Source organism: Desmodus rotundus, chromosome 1 (genome assembly GCF_022682495.2).
Source record: "Desmodus rotundus isolate HL8 chromosome 1, HLdesRot8A.1, whole genome shotgun sequence".
Classification (NCBI taxonomy): Eukaryota; Metazoa; Chordata; class Mammalia; order Chiroptera; family Phyllostomidae; genus Desmodus; species Desmodus rotundus.
The window spans coordinates 82,430,260-82,450,264 of NC_071387.1; the positions used below are offsets into that span (position 1 = coordinate 82,430,260).

Here is a 20,005-nt window from a genome sequence, read left to right on the forward strand (position 1 = left end):
TTCTTTTTAGTGCAGTATAATATTCTATTGCTTGGACATAGTACATTTTATTTATCTGCTCACTTACTGAAGGCCATTTTGGTTACTTCCAAGTTTTGGCAATTATTAGTAAAGCCTCTGTAAACATCCATGTTCATATGTTTGCCTGGACATGTTTTTATCTCCTTTGGATAAATGCTAAGGAGCATAATTGCTGGATCACATAGTTAAGAGTATGTTTAGTTTTATAAGAAACTGCCAAATTTATGTTCCCACTGGCGATGAGTGAGAGTCCTCTTCCTCTGCATTCTCTCTAGCCTTTGATGTTGTTACTACTTTGGCTCTTCACCATTCTAATAGATGTTTAGTGGTATCTCATAGCTTTGAGTTTCCATTTTCTTGATGACATATCACATGAACCATTTTTTCATATGCTTATTTGCTATCTCTATATCTTCTTTGATGAGGTGTCTGTAAGGATATTTTGCCCATTTTTTAAAAATCAGGTTGTTTTCCTACTGCTGAATTTAAAGAGTTCTTTTCATATTTTAGATAAGTCCTGTTTTAGATGTCTTTTGCAAATATTTTTTCCTAGTCTGTGGCTTGTCTTCTCACTTTCTTGACAATGTCTTTCACGGAGCACAAGTTTTGCATTTTATTGAAGTCCATTTTATCAATTATGTCCTTCATGGACAGGCCCTTGATGTATCTAAAAATTCCACCACATAACCAATGTCTTTTTTATTCTCTCCTGTATTATCTGTTAGGAGTTTTGTAGTTTTACATTTTATATTTAAGCCTTTGGTCCATTTGGAGTTAATTTTGAAGGATGTGAAGTCTGTCTAAATTCTTTGTGTGTGTGTATGTTCTGTTCTAGCGGCATTTATTAAAAAGATAAACTTTTTTTTGTTATATTGTCTATGCTCCTTTGCCAGAAACCAGTTGACTATATCTATGAAGGTCTATTTATGGGCTCTCTATTCTTTTCCCATGATCTACTTATCTGCTCTTTCACGAATACCATACTGTTGTGATTAGTGTAGCTTTATAGTAAGTCTGGAAGTCAGGTACTGTCAATCCTCCAACTGCTTTTTACTCCAATATTCTATTTGCTATTTTGTGTCTGTTGCCTCTCCATGCAAACTTTAGAATCAGTTTGTTGATATAGACACAAAATAACTTGTTAGGATTTTGATTGGGATTGCATTGACTCTGTAGATCAAGTTGGGAAGACCGTAAATCTTGACAGTATTATTTTTCTATCTATGAACATAGATAGTCTTTCTATTTATTGTTCTTTGATTTCTTTCATCAGTTTTGTACCTATCACACATATTCAGTAAATAAATGGACAAATCCCAACTTGGATATGGTTCAACTTAATAGCTGTTATCTGTCAACAACGGTAGAACATACCTTCTCAAGCTCCCAAGGAGCATTCACCAAGCTAGACCACATTCCAGACCATAAAACACACATTAACAAATGTAAAAGACTAGAAATCATACCATGTATGTTGACAACAATAAAATTAAATTAGTTTTGTAGTTTACCTCATGTATATCTTGTATCTGGGATCTGCAGTGATGTTCCTTCTTTCGTTTCTCATTTTAGTGATTTATGTCTTCTGTCTTTATTCTTAGTTATCCTGGCTAGAGATGATCAATTTTGATCTTTTCAAAGAACCAGGTTTTGATTTTGTTGATTTTCTGTTTTAAATTTTACTGATTTCTGTTCTGATTTTTATAATGCCTTTTCCTCTGCTTACTTTGCTTTTAATTTGCTCTTTTTCCGGTTTCCTCAGATGGGAGCTTAGATTGTTGTAGATTTTGTTTTTGATTATTACTGTTTGCCAGTATATACATTCAGTGCTGAAATTTTCCCTTTAAACACTGCTTTCTTTGTATCCCACACAATTTGGTAAGTTGTATTTTGATTTAGTTCAAAATATTTTTAAATTTGTCTTAAAATTTCTTCTTTGAACCATGTATTTAGAAGTATGTTGTTTAATCCCTCAAGCAGTTTGGGATTTTCCAGCTATCTTTCTGTTGTTGAATCTAATTTAATTTTATTGTTGTCAACATACATGGTATGATTTCTAGTCTTTTACATTTGTTAATGTGTGTTTTATAGTCTGGAATGTGGTCTAGCTTGGTGAATGCTCCTTGGGAGCTTGAGAAGGTTTGTTCTACCGTTGTTGATAGATAACAGCTATTCAGTTGAACCATATCCAAGTTGGGATTTGTCCATTTACTGAATATGTGTGATAGGTACTGAAGTCTCTGACTGTGATAGTTGGATTCTATTTTTCCTTGTAGTTCTGTCATTTGGGTTTTGTTTTTGTTTTTGTTTTTGTAGTTCTGTCAGTTGTGCATCCTGTAATTTAATGCTCTGTTGTTAGGTATGTACACATTAAGGACTGTTATGTCTTGCTGGAGAACTGACATCTTTGTCATGGTGAAATGCCTCTCTTCAGTGACTTCCTTGCCCTGAAATCTTTATATCTAAAGTGGGTTTCTTACAGACAACATGCAGTGTGGTCTCATTTTTTGTTTTTTTCTGATGGGCTGTGACAGTCTCTTTATTGATGTGTTTAGACCATTGATCTTAGTGGTGATTGTTGGATTATTATTAGCCATATTTGTTACTGTGTTCTATTTCTTGCCCTTGTTATTTTCAGATTTTGTCTTCCACTCTTATTTTACTTTTTATGGTTTTAATAGAGCATTTTACAAGATTCCATTTTTTCCTTTGTTTTTTAGAATATCAGTTACCATCAGTCCTTGAACAATGTGGGTTTCAACTGTGCAGATCCACTTACATGTGGATTTTTCACTGAATACTGTTAATGTATTTTATTTTCTTAATACCATTTTCTTTAGTATAAAAATACAGAGTATGAAACATATTAAAAATGTGTGTTAATAGGCTGTATATGTAATTGTTAAGTCTTCCGGTTAACAGTAGGCTATTAGTAATTAAGTCTTGGGGGAGTCAGAAGTTAATACGTGGATTTATGACTGCATGGAATATCAGCTCCCCTAACCCCAGTGTTGTTTAAGGGTCAACTGTGTGCTTTTAAAACCTTTTTTAGCCCTAGAATTTGCAATATACATTTACAACTAATTGAGTCCACTTTAAAATAACACTGTAGTGCTTCAGTGCTATTAATAGTACCTTATACAAAGTATTCTAATTCTTTTTCTGGTCCATTTACTAATACTGTTTTGAACAAAATGTTATCAGTTCAATTTTAAAGAAGAAAAATCAAAGTTTATTTTAACTTCACTTATTTCATATCTTGGCTGTTGTAAATATGCTGCAATGAACATGGGGGTGCATGTGTCTTTTTGAATTTGTGTTTTGGATTTCTTTAGATAAGTATCCAAAAGTGGGACTGCTGGGTCTTGTGGTAGTTCTATTTTTAATGTTTTGAGGAACCTTCATACCATTTTCCATAGTGGCTGTACCAATTTGTAATCCCACCAATACTCCACAAAGGTTCCTTTTTCTCCACGTTAATACTCCACAAAGTTTCCTTTTTCTCCATGTTAGTTAATAACGCTTGTTGGTTGACTTGTTGATGATAGCTATTCTGACAGGTGTGAGATGGTATCTCAGTGTGGTTTTGATTTGCATTTACCTGATGATTAGTGATGTTCAGCATCTTTTCATATGTCTGTTGGCCACCTGTATGTCTTCTTGTCTTCTTTGGAAAGTGTCAGTTCAGGTCCTCTGTCCTCCTTTTAATCGGATTTTTTTTTTTTTTTTTTTTTTTTTTTTTTTTTTTTTTTTTTTTTTTTTTTTTTTTTGGTGTTAAGGTGTCTGCGTCTTACATATTTTGGGTATTAAGTCCAGATCAGATGTGTCATTTATGAATATCTTTTCTCATTCAATAGTTTGTCTTTTTGTTTTGTTAATGGGTTCCTTTGCTGTGCAAAATTTTTTTCCTTTGTTTCCCTAGCCTGAGGAGACATATCCAGGTACATATTGCAGAGTGATGTCAAAGACTTTACTGCCTATGTTTTCTTCCAGGAGTTACTTGGTTTCAGGTCTTACATTGAATCTTTAATCCATTTTGAGTTTATCCTTGTATATATTCTCAGAAAACGATCTAATTTCATGTTTTGTTTTTTTTGCATGTATCCAGTTTTTCCCAATGCCATCTGTATAAGAGACTTGTCTTTATTCCGTTCCATATTCTTGCCTCTTTTGTTATAGATTAATGACCACATAGGTATGGGTTTATTTCTCGTCTATGTATTCTGTTCCATTGATCTGTGTGTCTAAAAACAGACACATAGATCAGTGGAACAGAACCATGCTGTTTTGATTACTGTAGCCATGTAATATAGTTTGATATCAGGTAGTATGATACTTCTAACTTTGTCCTTTCTCAGAAATGCTTAGGTTATTTGAGGTGTTTTGTGGTTCTATATAAATTTTAAGGTTATTTGTTCTAGTTTTGTGAAAAATGCCATTGGTATTTGAATAAGATGGCATTGAAACTGTTAGATTGCTTTCGGTGGTATGGACATTTTAATGATGTAATTTTTTTCTATCCATGAACATCATTGTTCTCTTAATTTCTTTTTCTAATATTTTGTTACTGGTATGTAAAAATGCAACTGATTTCTGAATATCAATTTTGTATCCTGCTACTTTAACCAAATTACTAGTTTTAATAGTTTTTTGGTGTATTTAGTTCTTTAGGGTTCTCTCTACATGGTATAATGTCATCTGCAAACAATGACAGTTTTACTTCTTCCTTTCCAATTTAAATGCCTTTTATTTCCTGTCTGATTGCTGTGGCTAGGACTTTCAATACTATGTTGAATAAAAGTGGTGAAAGTAGACAACCCTGTCTTTTCCTGATCTTAAGGAAAATGCTTTTAGGATGTTCACTGTGGGTTTGTCATACATGGCCTTTGGTATATTAAAGTATATTCCCTCCTATTTTGTTGAGAATTTTCAAAAATGGATGTTGGATTTTGTCAAATACTATTTTATCTATCTATTGATAGGATCATAAGGTTTTCATTCTTCATTTTGTTCACATGGTGTATTGTATTAATTGATTTGTGGATATTGAACTGACTTTGCATCTTGGGATAAATGTCACTTGATCATGGTGTATGATGAGTTTTTTAATGAATTATGAATTTGGTTTGCTAATAATTTTGTTGAGGATTTTTGCATCTATATTCATCAGGGATATTAGCCTATAATTTATTTTTTTGCAGTTTCTTTGTCTCGTTTTGGTATCAGGGTAATGCTGGCCTTATAAAACGAGTTTGGGAGGCTTCACTCTAACTTTTTGTAATAGTTTGAGAAAGATGGGTGTTAATTTTTAATTGAATGTTTGGTAAAAATCACTTGTGAAGCCATTTGGTCCAGCAGATTTATTTGTTGGGAGGTTGTTTTTGATTACTGACTTAATTTTGTTAGTAGTCATTGGTGTGTTCAGTTTTTGTTTTTTTTAATATTATATTTATTTATTTTTAGAGAGGTGGGGGAAGGGAGGGAGAAAGAGAGGGAGAGAAACATCCATGTGCAAGAGAGACATCAGTTGATTGCCTCTTGCTCATCCCCAACTGGGGGCCTGGCCTGCAACCCAGGCCTGTGCCCTGACTGGTAATTGAACTGGCGACCTTTTGGTTCACAGGCCAGCACTCAGTCCACTGAGCCACACCAGTCAAGGGTCTATTACTTCTTGATTCAGTCTTAGAAGGTTGTATATTTCTAGGAATTTTTTCATTTCTTTCAAGTTGTTCATTTGTTGGTATATATAATTGTTCATAGTATTACCTTATAATCCTTTGCTTTTCTGTGATGTCACTTTTTTTCATTTCTGATTTTTTTATTGGGCCCATTTTTTTGTGATGAGTGGCTGCTCAAAAGTTCATCAATTTTGTTCATCTTTTCAAAGAATGAGCTCTTGGTTTCCTTGACCCCCTTCCCTCCCTTCCCCTCTCTTTTCTCCTTTAATTTTTTTCTCCATTGCATGTACTTCTGCCCTAATTTTATTAGTTCCTTCCTTCTACTCACTTCAGGTTTTGTTTGTTCATTTTCTAGTTCCTTTAGGTGTAAGTTTAGATTGCTTTTAAGAGATTTTTCTTCTTTCTTGACGTACTGCTGTAAATTTCCCCTTTAGAACCGCTTTGGCTACATCCCATAGATTTTGGGGTCGTTGTGTTTTTAGTTTCCTTCTTGTAATGGATTTCTAGCTTCATACTATTATAATTGAAATATGTGCTTGGTAGGATTTCAGTCTTCTTAAATTTATTGAGTTAAATCTTATTGTTGAGATTGATCCCTTTATTATAATGAAATGCCCTTTTTAAATTTATTTCAGAGAGAGAGGAAGGGTTGGGGGAGAGAAACATGGTTTTGTGGTTCCACTTATGCATTCCTTGGTTTATTCTTGTTATGCTCTGACCTGGGATCAAACCACTAGCCAACTGATCTGCTAGACTTGGGATAGAGTGCCCTTTTTTGTCTCTTTTTAACAACCTTTATTTAAAGTCTCTTTTACCTCAAAGAAGTATGATTACCCCAGCTTTTTTTTTTTTTTTTTTTTTCTTTTTCATGAAAGACCTTTTCCATCCCTTTTCTTTCAGCCTGTATGGGACTTTCAGTCTGAACTGGGTCTTTCATAGGCAGCATATGTACATGTCTTTAAAAAAAAAAAAAAAAATCTACCCAGCCACTCTGTTTTTTTGATTGGAGCATTTAATCCACTCACATTTTAAGTAGTTGATAGGTTTGTAGTTATTGCCATTTTATTGTTTCCTGATTGTTTCTGTTTCTCTTGGTCTCTTTTGTTGTATATAATTTTTTTTGTTGTTGTCACGTACAGTTGTATGTATATAACTATCTTTAGTGTTGAGTTTCGATTCTTCTCTCTCTTTCTTTTGTATACTATTACAGAATTTTGGGTTGTCGTTACCATGTTCTTCATATACACCCAGGTATGTTCAAATGTATTATAAAATCACTACACTTTTATTCACTTGTGTTTTTGTTATTTTTTATTTTTGGTGTGTTTATTGTTGCAATTTATTGTTGTAATTACCCATGGTCTTCCTACTTTTGTCTTTCAAACTTTGTACTAGTTTTATAATTGGTTGACCCACCGCTTTTACTGCTTGCTTTTGTCAGTGAGAACTTTTTCTTTCCTATCATTATTCCTGTTTTTAGTCGTTTTTACTTACAGAGGTCCCTTTAACATTTCTTGTAATACTGGTTTAGTGACGATGAACTATTTGCTTATTCTTATCTGGTTCAGAACCTCTATCTCTCCTTTGATTTTAAGTGATAGCCTTGCTGGAAATAGTAATCTTGGGTGTAGGTCTTTACCTTTAATCACTTTGAATTTTTTGTGCAAAATTTCTGTTGAGAAATCAGCTTACAGTTATATGGGAGCGTCCTTGTATGTATCTAACTGGTTCTCTCTTGCTACTTTTAAAGTTCTGTCTTTGTCTTTAACTTTTCGCATTTTAATAATGATGCGTCAGTGGGTGAGGTTGACCCTCAGGCTGATAGGGGCTGTGAGGGCTGGCCTTGACTACAGAGAACAAGCTGTTTTGCATGGGCTGACCCCAAGGAGCAGCAGGAGTTGCTGTAGTGGGGCTCTGGTGCCATCTGAGTCAACCCTTGGGTCTTTGTAGCTCTTGCGTGGTCTGAAGCTGGCCACCAAGTGTGTTGGGAGTGGAGCCTCTTAAGAGGGGCTCCAGTGCTTTCCAAGTTCTGCCACTGATTGTGCCAGGCTTGGGGCTGCTTAGTAGGAGCTATAAAGTTGTCTGTGGTAAGTTGCTGCTTGTGCTGAGCTGGGCACCGCTTGGGAGAGGCTATGCTGTGGACTGAAGCCAGCAGCCACAAGTGCTGGGTTTGTGGCTCCTTAGTTCAAGCTACATTCCAGGCCAAGACTGGCCACTTCCTTTTATTTATTTATTTATATTTAGAGAAAGGGAGGGAGAAAGATAGGGGGAGATACATCAATGTGTGGTTGTCTCTCGCATACCCCCAACTGTAGATCTGGCCTGCAACCCAGGCATGTGCCCTGACTAGGAATTGAACCGGTGACCCTTTGGTTCACAGGCTGGCACTCAATCCACTGAGCCACTCCAGCCAGGGCTGGTCACCACTTCTTCCAGGCTTAGGGTCACCTGATGGGAGTTACAGTGCAAGATGAGACAAGCTGCTGCTTATGCTGGGTTTGGGTCTGTTTAGCAAGCGCTACAAGGGACACTGAAGCCAGCCGCTGCTAGTTGGTGGTGGGTGAACCTTTGAAAGATTTGGGGAAAGTTCATAGCACTAGTCCAGGTGGGCTGCTTGTGTGGAGAAGTCACTGGAAGAGGCTCTGTCCAGAGTTAGAGGGGGCATCATCTCTGGAGAGTCACCAGGGTGGGGTGAGCAAGCAGCGTCAGCCAGGTCAGTCTGACAGTACAGATCTGATTCTCACCTGCACTGGACTGGCTGGGTGGAAGGAGAGATCCAATAAAAGAATGAACAGTGTGGTGTGCCAGCACTTCCATTCTGTCTCCTCCCCATAGAGTTGCTCTGCCAGCCTTTACTCTGAAGTTACTAAATTCAGGTCTTTCCCATGTGTCCCTGGTACATTTTGAGCTGCTGCTCCTGCTTTGGAGCTTAGAGTGAGTTTGTAAACGAGTGTAGACTGGCCCTTTAAGAACAGAGTGTCTTGGTCTAGTTTCTGTCCCATGCAATCCTCTACTGGTTTTCACAGCCACATGTTATGGGGCCTCCTCCTATGAGCACTGTTACCCTGTGTGGGGCTCTTAACTCCTATCTCCTGGTGGGGTACCTGTACACCCGAGATACTCTTCTGGTTCTTAATCACCAGGTGATGGATATTGGACCTGCTCATATTGCCTCTCTGCCATTCCTACCAGTCTTGATGTAGCTTTTTCATTATATCTTTCTTTATAGGACTTCTGTTCAGCTAGTATTCATGTGGTTCTTAATGATGGTTGTTCTATACTGTAGTTGTAAATTTGCTGTGATTGTGGGAACAGATGAGTTATCCTGACCAGAAGGAAGTTTGATTTTCTGTATTTTCGTTCTGATAAACATATATACCTCCCCCTGCCCTGATCTTTGGTCAGTTATCCTGCTTTGTGTTCTCTGAGCTTCCTGAAGCTGGTTTGGTGTGTGATGTTATAAGTCATTAATTGCTTCAAATATTTCTGTTCCTTTCTTTCTTGTTTTCCTGGCATTTTATTATGTATATGTTACACCCCTTGTTACTGTCCCACAGTTCTTGGATATTCTGTTGTTGTTGTTTTTTCCCCTGCCTGTGTCTTTTTTACTTTTTTCGCGTTTCAGTTATAGAAATTTCTGTTGACATATTCTCACGCTCAGAAATTATTTTCTTAGCAGCATTCAGTCTGCTGAGTTTATCAAAAGCATTCTCATTTATGTTGTTTTTGGTCTCTGCCATGTTCTTTTGATTTTTCATGTAATTTTTATCTGTTTACATTGCCCATCTGTTTTCAAATGCTCTCTAGTTTTCTCATTGGGGCCCTTACCATATTATTCATAAGTATTTTAAATTTCCAGCCTTCGTGCCATACCTAAGGCTGGTTAAGATGCCTGCTCTGTCTCTTCAGACTGCTTCTTTTCCTTTCTTTTGGTATTTATTTATAGAGGGAGGGCAGGGGGAGAGGGAGAGAAATATCAATGTGTGGTTGCCTCTCACATGCCCCTTACTGAGGACCCGGCCTGCAACCCAGGCATGTGCCTTGACTGGGAATTAAACCCACAACCGCTCGGTTTGCAGGCCGGTGCTCAATTCACTGAGTCAAACCAGCCAGGGCTGCTGCTTTTCCTTTTAATATACCTTACAATTAATTATTTGATGAAAGCCAGACATGATGTTCTGAGTAAAGGAATTTTAGTGAATAGGCTTTTAGGGAGGTGGTGGTTAGGTGTAGATGTGTGTGTGTGGTGGGGGGTACATTCTATAGTGATGTGATTGGGTCTCTGTCTTTCAGTGAGTCTTATACCACTGTCTGTGACCTTCACAAGTGCTCCCCCTTTTGTGGGACCGAACTGGAAGGGGGCTAATTTTGAATTTCTCTTCATGTAAGGGGACCCCTTGAGAGAGCTGGGTATTTTTCCCTGTCTTCAGCTCAGTTAGTCTCTGATAAAATAGTTTCTCTTGAGGGTAGGCCCCTTAAGAACAGAATGCTGTGGTATATTTCAAAAGGGGCACTTTCCCGCTCCCTCTGCTGGAATCAGGAGGGGATTTTGCTATGATCTTCACTATGAGAAAACCTGGTAGAGAACTCCTAGAGATTAAACTCATAAAAATTTGGCTCCCCCACCCCATCTCTCCCGTGACTGGGTTCCCTGGAGTTTTTTATCTCTTACGCTTGTCTACACTGAGCCTCCACCTGTTGGTCAATCACCTTTCAGGTTTTCCTCCCCCAGCACTGGTTGCCTGGAAGTATCTGGATGTGGTATGATTCTGTGTATGTGCACATTTGTTTCTCTAGTTTTGGGATCAGTGGTTTGCCTTGTGACCTCCCTGTGTGACCAATTTAGAAAGAGTTGTTGAGTTTTTAGCTTGTTAACTTCCAAGCTCCTAACATACTGAACTAGAAACAGGAAGTTTTCTCTATTTGTTCTTTTTCATTTTCAAGAGCTCTTGTTTTCTTTTTTATAACTTCTTGTTCCCATTAATGACCATAATATCTTAAGTTCCTTGAGGATAACAATTCTTTTTTTTTTAACTATATTTTATTGATTATGCTATTATAGTTGTCCCAATTTTCCCCCTATTATCCCCCCTCCACCCTGAACCCCCTCCACCCTCCAGCATTTCCCCCTGCTTACTTCATATCCATGGGTTGTACATACAAGTTCTTTGGCTTCTCTGTTTCCTATACTGTTCTTAACCTCCCCCCATCTATTTTATGCCTATCAATTATGCTTGTTATTCTCTGTACCTCCCCCCTTGTTCTTCCTCTGGCCCTCCCCCACTGATTACCCTCCATGTGATCTCCATTTCTGTGATTCTGTTCCTGTCCTAGTCTGCTCAGTTTTTGTTTTATAGCTTCAATTGTTGATAGTTGTGTTTGTTGTCTTGCTGTTACTAGTTTCGGTCATCTTCTATCTTAGATAAATCCCTTTAACATTTCGTATAATAAGGGCTTGGTGATGATGAACTCCTTTAACTTGACCTTATCTGGGAAGCACTTTATCTGCCCTTCCATTCTAAATGATAGCTTTGCTGGATAGAGCAATCTTGGATGTAGGTCCTTGCCTTTCCTGACTTGGAATACTTCTTTCCAGCCCTTATGCCTGTAAAGTTCCTTCTGAGAAATCATCTGGTGGTCTTATGGGCACTCCTTTGTAGGTAACTCTCTCCTTTCCTCTTGCTGCTTCTAAGATTCTCTTCTTATCTTTAATTTTGGGTAATGTAAGTATAATGTGTCTTGATGTATTCTTCCTTGGGTCCAACTTCTTTGGGACTCTCTGGGCTTCGTGGACTTCCTGTAAGTCTTACTTCCTTTGCTAGAGTGGGGAAATATTCCTTCATTAGTTTTTCAGATAAGTTTTCAATATCTTGCTCTTCCTCTTCTCCTTCTGGCACCCCTATGATTCAGATGTTGGAACATTTAAAAGTCCCAGAGGTTCCTAAGTCTCTCCTTATTTTTTTGAATTCTTGTTTCTTTATTCTGTTCTGGTTTGATGTTTATTTATTCCTTTTGTTCCAAATCATTGATTTGGAGTCCCAGTTTCCTTCCTGTCACTGTTGGTTTCCTGTATATTTTCCTTCATTTCACTTTGGGTAGCCTTCATTTTTTCCTTCATTTTGCAACCAAGCTCAAGCAATTCCATGAGCATCCTGATTACCAGTGTTTTGAACTCTGCATCTGATAGGTTGGCTGTCTCCTTGTCACTTAGCTGTTTTTCTGGAGTTTTGATCTGTTCTTTCATTTGGGCCATATTTCTTTGTGCACCTATTATGTTGTAAGGGGGCGGAGCCTTAGGTATTTACTAGGGTGGGGCAACCCACTTCACTGCCTAGTAGCGCTGTCTGTGGTGGAGTGGTCAGAGAGGGAACAATGCTGCTTACTACCTCTGCTATAGCCCCACTTTCCAAGAACTCTCCTATGAGACTGGGAGTTTCTCCTGCCTACACAAACCCCACAGTATTTTACAGCTAGAGGTTTTGAATGTTTAGTTTTCTATTCAGCTGCCTGGCTGATGTGGTCTGTTTCCTTGCAGCTTCTCAGATCAGCTGCCTGTCTCCACCTCTCCTACTGGTCTAAATAACCAAGTGCTAAATAACGTCGCTGCACTTTCCTTTATATTCAGTATGGGAAGGGAAGAAGGGGGCAGTGCCCGTAGAACTTGATAGAGTCTTCTATTTCCCCATCTACTTTTGCATGTCTTATTTCCTCATACTTGTTGAGTAGAAACCTAGAGATATTCCAGGGATTCTTCTTATCTTTATCTTTGCTATCCAGTCATATCTTATCTTTATCCACAAGCTGCCCACTTGTTTGAGTGCAGGAAGACAAGCAAGGGTGAAGGTGGATGGGCGTGGCTTTCTCAGCATCAGGCTGTGTCTCACCATCTTTATTTGTGGACAGTCTTAGGATGACCAGTTGGCCATATCTCCTTTTTCAGTTAACTTTAAAATTGCAAATGTAACAGTAGTGCAGAAATGTTTGTTTACAAAATGGTCACTTTAATCTAAGGCCAAGGAGAGAGATAACTCAGAAGCCATCCTCCTCCCCACCCAGGGGAACTTCTGAGTTTATGATAAAAAGTCTTTTGTTTTCTTTGTATTCTTGTTACCTAATGTGAATTTTTATCTATATGGTAAGTACTGATTTTGCTGTATTGCACAGATTTGATAGATTGTGTTTTCATTTTTTTAAAATTCAAAATAAATTGAATTTTCATTGTGGTTTTGTGTTTGAACCATGGATATATTTTTTTAGAAGATTGTTTAATTTTCAATACTAAGGTCTCCAAATATCTTACTTGTTTTTAGTTTAATTATGATGTGTCCAGAGAACATAATGTATTTTGCCATGTGTAATGGGCACTTTTTTTGCCCAAATTTTTGAGGAAAAAATAAAGATGTGCCTTGTACATGACTACAATGATTACATCCCATGGATATAATGATCTCGTGTATCATGCACACAACACCATTGTTGAGCATTATACACGGAAAAATATGGTAATTCATATGATTTCAGGTTGTTTTAAGTGTATTGAGGGTTTGCGTTATGAGTAATATGTGGTGCCTCTGAGTTAATGCCCCATGTGAACTTGGGGGGAAAAAGTTTGTTTGGCATTATTGGATTAGTACTCTATAAATGTAAACTAGCTAGTTGACTGCTTGTGATGTTCATGTTTTCTATATCCTTTCTGATTTTCTACTCGTTATATTAATTACTGATAGAAAAGAGTTTTGAAACCTCCAAGTATGGGTACGTCAGTTTTTCTTGTCAATTTTCTTGTCAATTATATTTAGTTTCAAACCAATTTATGATTGTTAAGTCTTCTTGAGTAATTGACCCTTTTATCATTTAAAATAATCTTTTTGTTGTTCCCTGAAGTTAACTTGTCTGATACTATCTTTTTTTTATGGTCTCCTAATTGGTGTATTTCAATTATGTATGTTTAATTGATGCTGGGGTTGAGAAGTATTTTTGCTGTTTATGGTATTCTGAATTCATAGGCAGGTTGATTTATTTGTTGTTTTAGCAACACCTTAAAGATACATAGTGCACTGTCTTATGTTTTTGACAGCAAATCTAGAATTAGTATTTTACGTTTCCCGATTTGTAATGTCTTTTATTCTTTGGCTGTTTTAAAAAGACTTTGCCTGTGGTTTTCAGAAACCTGACTAGGATGTCACTTAGAATGGTTTTCCTTGTTTTTAATCTTTCTTTGGCTGTGTCCAGATACTTAACACATCTGGAAAATTTCTGCCATTATGTTTTTCAGTTTGTTTTTTTCTTCATCCCTCTGTCCTCTCTTTTGTGGAGGCCAGTTTCATTTGTGTTATGTGCCCAACAGGTCACTGAGGCTGTTCATTTTCCCAGTTTTTTTGTTGTTGGTGGTGGTGGTCCATTTTGGATACTTTGTAGTATAGTGTCTCAGGTCCACTGATCTTTTTATCCATGGGGTCTAATTAGCTATTGATCACATTGTGATTACTTTTTTAAAATCTCAGATCACGTATTTTTCTCCAGTTTCATTTGTTTCTTTTTTTGTTCTGCCATTTTCCTATTTTAAGTGTTTGTGTGTTTTAGGTATTTGAGCATACTTATATTTCTTTTCATCTTTTTTTGCGTGTGAATTACACTATTTTGGTCATAACCTGCTTGGTTATAGGCTTACAGTCTGCCACTCTTTTGTATGTGTAGTAATTTTTGTTGGGGCACTGGACGTTTGAAATTTGTTGTGGAGTATTTGATTTTTGTTGATGCCTGTTACTGATTATTGGAGTTTGTTCAGGAAGCAGATCCCAGGATGGGTCTATAGCAGCTTTTTTTGTTAGGGCTACTTTTGTTAGGGGCACCTTTTATTGGTTTTTACTGATTTCCCCATGTGTTCAGACAGGTGGCTAGGTAGACATGGAACAACCTTCATCCCTTTGCAGGTTAGTATCTTAAGCTGTCCCTCCACTCGCCCTACCCCCTGCAATGTTTGGAGCCTCCACTGAGATTTCATTGCCAGCATTCTGTCCACAACTCCCAGCCACCTTATCCTCTCCCTAGCTTTAGTCTCACTCTCAACAAGCAAAACCACAGTGTTGGGTTTCATATGTCATCATCTACAATTGTTCGGAATGCAGTCTGGGCCAGTGCAGGGCACCACCTGGCTTTTAGCTCCCTGGTCTCATAGTCCTGTGCAGCTTGTCTTTGTAGTGTCTGAGTGTAGATGTTGCATATTTTTTGTCCTGGTTTTTAGTTGTTGTGTGGCAGAAAGACAAGTTTTGTAACTTTTAGTACTTTATTGCTTGGATTGTCACTTTTTTTTAGTTGTATGTTTTGTCCGCATCATTTTGGTTTTGTTTTTATGGCACTTTGGGGAGATGAACTATTGTTCAACATTTTATCTTCCTAGAACCCCTTACATCTCCTTTTTGAAAGTTGAGTAAACAAATGCCTTTCTCACACATTGGTTGTTTACAGTTTATTTTCATTTCATGCTTTATATCTCAGCTTTCATAAGTAAGTTTTTTCTTGAGTTTGAACTATTTTTTTAATCCAGTTTTCATTGACTTACACTCATTTCTCTTTTAGGCCATGCTGGTGTATCTGCAAGCATGATGAAGAAAAGGACGTCCCACAAGTAAGCAATTCCAAAACTTGCTTTTAGATAGCAGGTTGTGGCCTTTGGTGACGTGGGATATAACGTCACCCATGTGAGACCCTCTCCTCTGTAAGTGATGTCTTCGTCCACAGCTGCCAGCCTCACATAACCTCACTGCACGCTGAGTCGTGGTTGGATCATATCCCTGACGACTCCCTCATTGTTGACCTGGCCTAGGTTTGCCTAGGTCTGTCCTTCATTCAGCCTTTAAAAGCCTCTGGGTCACAATTTCCCCTCCAGTTTGATGGGAGCTAGATGGAAGCAAGAGGTATCCTTTGTGACAGGTGTATTGTGACCCTTTCCCATTTCTCTTTGGAAGGGCTTCCCTCTTGGCATGCAGGTTCCTCTCTGAGTCTTGGATCCACTGCCGAACAGGAGTGTCTTGCGGACAGAAGCCATAATTCAGGCTTGAGGGCCTGGCTAGCACACTGCCTTGCACACTCACTGCTTTGTAACATTTCAGATGAATGAGGAGTTTATAATTTAGAGAAAGCATGTGCATGTTGAAAGAGAATTAAGTAGCCATGTAGTTTTAATGACAGATATGTTACAGATCCTAAGTTTTATAGGTATCAGACTACAGAAGTCACTTTTCTCTCCCTCAAATTGTTTTTTGAGTGTAATGTAATTGTGTCCAAGGAGAAAATTGAGATATGATCTTACATAATACTATCTTTCTGTACTATATTTTATTTAATAGAGTTCACAGGTATCCACCAGGACCAGTGACTGCTACTACACCATGTAAACCACTCTTTTTTTTTTTTAATTTTTATCATTATTCAATTACAGTTGTCTGCATTTTCTCCCCATCCTTCCACCCCACCCCAGCCGAACCCACCTCCCTCCCCTGCCTCCACCCTTCCCCTTGATTTTGTCCATGTGTCCTTTATAGTACCATGTAAACTACTCTTAACAAATCAGTTCTTACACTATGAGTCTTAACCATAGATTCCTTGACCCTAGCACCTCCTTATAGCAGTTACTTCCAAATTATTCCTATTTATAGACTTATGACCTTGTTCACTCACCATAGTGGTTGAATAGTGTGAGAGGTCTCTGGGCTGTTGTGGAAGGTTCCTTTCAGTAATTGTTGGTGATTCAAGTAAACCTGTGTCCATTTAAATTAATACATTTAAATGAATACATGAATACAAACATGTCATGTAACTATCTGTGATATTCAGTTAAAGAAATGACATGGAAAGTAAAAATGTGAAGGTAAGTATTCTCTTACGTTCCTGAGGTTTGATGAAGTTCTTAATTTCATTTTATTTCCCATCACGGTCATGGTTCTGCCATATCCAGTGATCTGATAACTGAGATAATATGTCTGTGCTCATCATCCTAGTGTTAGCATGAGTGCCAAACCATTTCTTGACACAAGTAGACGGTGATGATAAAAACTTAAATACAGTGGAGAGTAAAAGCAAATTACACATTAACTTTGCAACAACAGAACAGTTCATTAAAATAGGTTTTGCTACTTAGGTTAAAATTAATGCCTTTGAGAATGTAGTGTACATTCTGTTTTATATATTTTTGCATATTTCCAGATAGAGGATTTTAGGCATTCATGGATCTGAGCTTTTGGGCCCATTATTAATGTATTTTGTGTGAGAGATTTCATGTACCTCATCCTAAGCTGTATTGTTTGTTAACTCATGGCTTTGGTATACTAATTAACCTTTTCCTCCTAATGCACAAGGAATTAACATGTACCTATTAAGATTTTGCAATTCATATGTTTACCAGATAAAAGGATCATCACTCCTGTGTGTTTCGTGATGTGGGGAGCTCCCATCTAGTGCTTTAATAGGAAGTGTATTGTGACTAGAAGAAGCCTTGAACATGTACTCTGTAGCAAAAGAGAGAAGTTGAAATGAAAGGAAAGTAACAATATTTTCCTAATCTCAACACAAATATGAAGATTGGTAGGAAGGGAAAAAAAGACCAAAACTATAATTTCCCCATTTCACCAGTGGTAGCTGTTAATAGTTGCCTTTGGAGGGGTAGGCAGAGTGGTGGTGAGGAGAGGCCCCTACATAGAAGCTGGCTTTGAATTGGGAACCAGTCAATCTCAGTGATGGGCTCATCAGGTTCCTTTGTCTGCCTGGCACTCAGTTTACTCATGGCTAAAATCAACGTTGGATTAGAACCATGGGGTTTTCAGTTTTCAGCATAGTATCCTTTCTACAAATGAAATGTCCATGGAAAAGCAGACCTGGAGCCTTATTCTTCCTTGCCTGCCACACTGTGGCTTTCCACCTGTGGTCACATCTATCTTATTGGAACATGTTGGCATAGGAGGGCTGAGCAGTAATCCCATGTGCACACACCTCTGCCTGCTTGAGACAGTCACGGGAACACACAGGAGATGGTACAGCAGGGTCAGCACCCAGAGAACAGCAGTTCCTGTTCCCGTGGGTGCCAGGAGGGTTCAGGGAATCAGGTCTGAGGTGCTCAGAGGATTGCCTCTGCACCCAGTTATGTAGCTGGGTCTTGTGGGGTTTTGTTGTTGTTGTTTTTTAAGTAAATAGACACAAACATAGGTGCCTTCCTGCAGACCAGGCCCCTTCTTATGTTTTGGGGACAAGCTTACAGACAAGCCTTTCTCAGGAGGTGGTTTGGGGAATGTGTTTGCATGGGAAGTACATCTTAAAGGGAAAAGTTGGGGGAATCTAAGGTAGATTTAGCTATAGAGATTACTTGTTTCAGGTTTCATTTGTAAGTCTGGTTTTTCCTTCCCTAATTTGAACAGTGGATAGATTTCTACTTCAGGGCACTGTTTGTTGGAGGGTGTGACTTGGCTTTGATCTGTTTGAACCTACATCTAGAAAACGGTCAGGAGCTGTTACCATTGCACACTAATTAGATGTATTTCCAAGGAATGTTTTCCTTCCTTTTTATAAGACACAAATACTAGTCACTGACAGAGACTGTCCTTGTTTTCCTCGTCCTCCCAGCATACTTGCTGTGGTTCTTGTAGTTTTCATGGTACCCCTCTGTGCACACAGAGGTTAGGTAACTTGTCTAATGTCATAGAAGTACCTGCGTTAGGATTCAGAAACAGGACAGTCTGGTTCTAGAACACCATCACATCACACCATACTCACTATCACACCATAGTTCCCAAACTACATGTTTTGTTGTCTCACATATGAAAAATGCAATTGTAGTCATAAACAGAAAGACTAGATAACTGGTAAGTGGGTGTCTAAATGAAGTATGGTGTTGACAATCTTAAATTGGTCCAAACATGTAATACTTTTTAATCTACCTGCAGTAACTCTGTTATTCACACCAGGGAAAGTGAGTAGCACTGTGGAAGACCCTTAGGGCATTTCTACTTTTCGGGTATACTTGGGTTACAGTGTGTACACAAAGTAATGAAAGAAACTATAATGATAGGGATGGAAAACTTCTTTCTCCATCCTAGTTTTATATTTGCTACTTGAAGCTGGGAATGATGATATCAGTTATAGAATTTTTATCAAAAAAGTAAACACAAGAATTTTTTTCTTGCTTGTGTGCATCTTGCAAAATGACAATTATTTTGATTCAGTCAATATTTTCTTACGAAATTTGCTGGAACCGAGTAAGGGAACTGCTTTTATATCACAGTACTAAATAGAATAAGGAGAGTATGTCAGTAATTAATTCATATAACAAAGTACATAGTATGTGATAGTTTCAGTTCCTGTTAGAATTGTGATGATTTAATTTAACAGGTGTGGTGCCTTTAAATATTGGCTATCAAAATAAGATATTTAATTACTCATGAGGAATAGTGGTTAATTAAAGTCGTTAAGGGAGTCTAGATAAAAGATGAAAGGTCTTTTTAACACAGGCTTTCTCTTCTTGATGACAAAATAAAATGGTACTTCCAGAACTTATTTGACGGATGGAGCAGGCTATATAAATGTCTCCTGCACCCTCAGTTTACCATTTTGGGAACATGGGTGCATAGCAAGTAGGGTTTGTTCTGTATCAGCACTACCCAGGGTATGATGCTGGGTCAGAAGGAACAGTGGCACTTGGAGCTTGTTAGAGCCTTTGGTTGCTCTCCACACCTGGGAGTGGCATGGACTTTCCTTTCACTCTCTGTAGGTGATGCATACCGCAGTGTGAGAAGTACTGGCCTAAACTGTCGTCAGGGCTGATATCTTAGGCACATCAGAGAACTACATCAAGTTGTATGGAAATTAATTAGTACACACTGTTATAGCAATGAAAGGTGGTAAGATGCTATGTACTTGGTTATCGCATATTCCCACTGAAACTATAAGTAAAGCCATTCTTAGCCATCAGGACAGATATCACTTCATCCCTAATAAAGCCATATACTATCTAATCTCTTTATTAATTTTTTCTTTGAACTGTTTGTTTCAAGAAGTAGCTTCTGGTGATTAGAAACAAGGAAAGTGATGACCAATGTCTAATTCTGGTTTCTCTACTTTTATCCTGGAATTGTTTGGGTTACCATGCAAGGCAGCCTATTATTTGTACTTGGCTGTAACTTCATATGACTTTGGTTGAATGAAGTATCTTGGTGTTTGCGTACAGTATTGCTGTTTGTTTATTGACTACCTGCTGGGTGTCTCTTTGCCAAGAAAAGCACAAGAGATTGAGTGCTGTTAAAAATTCCTATATCAAG

At 37.9% G+C, this 20,005-nt stretch overlaps 1 protein-coding gene across 6 annotated transcripts in view; it reads left to right on the plus strand.

The window, feature by feature from the left end:
• SPIN1 (spindlin 1) overlaps positions 1 to 20,005 on the plus strand; it is an 87,200-nt gene that overhangs the window by 43,985 nt on the left and 23,210 nt on the right. For all 6 annotated transcript variants that reach the window (XM_053925401.1, XM_053925386.2, XM_053925406.2 and 3 more), the window contains one exon: positions 15,279 to 15,327. In XM_053925401.1, coding sequence (XP_053781376.1) covers positions 15,279 to 15,327 — 49 coding nt within the window. The remainder of the gene's footprint in view (positions 1 to 15,278; positions 15,328 to 20,005) is intronic.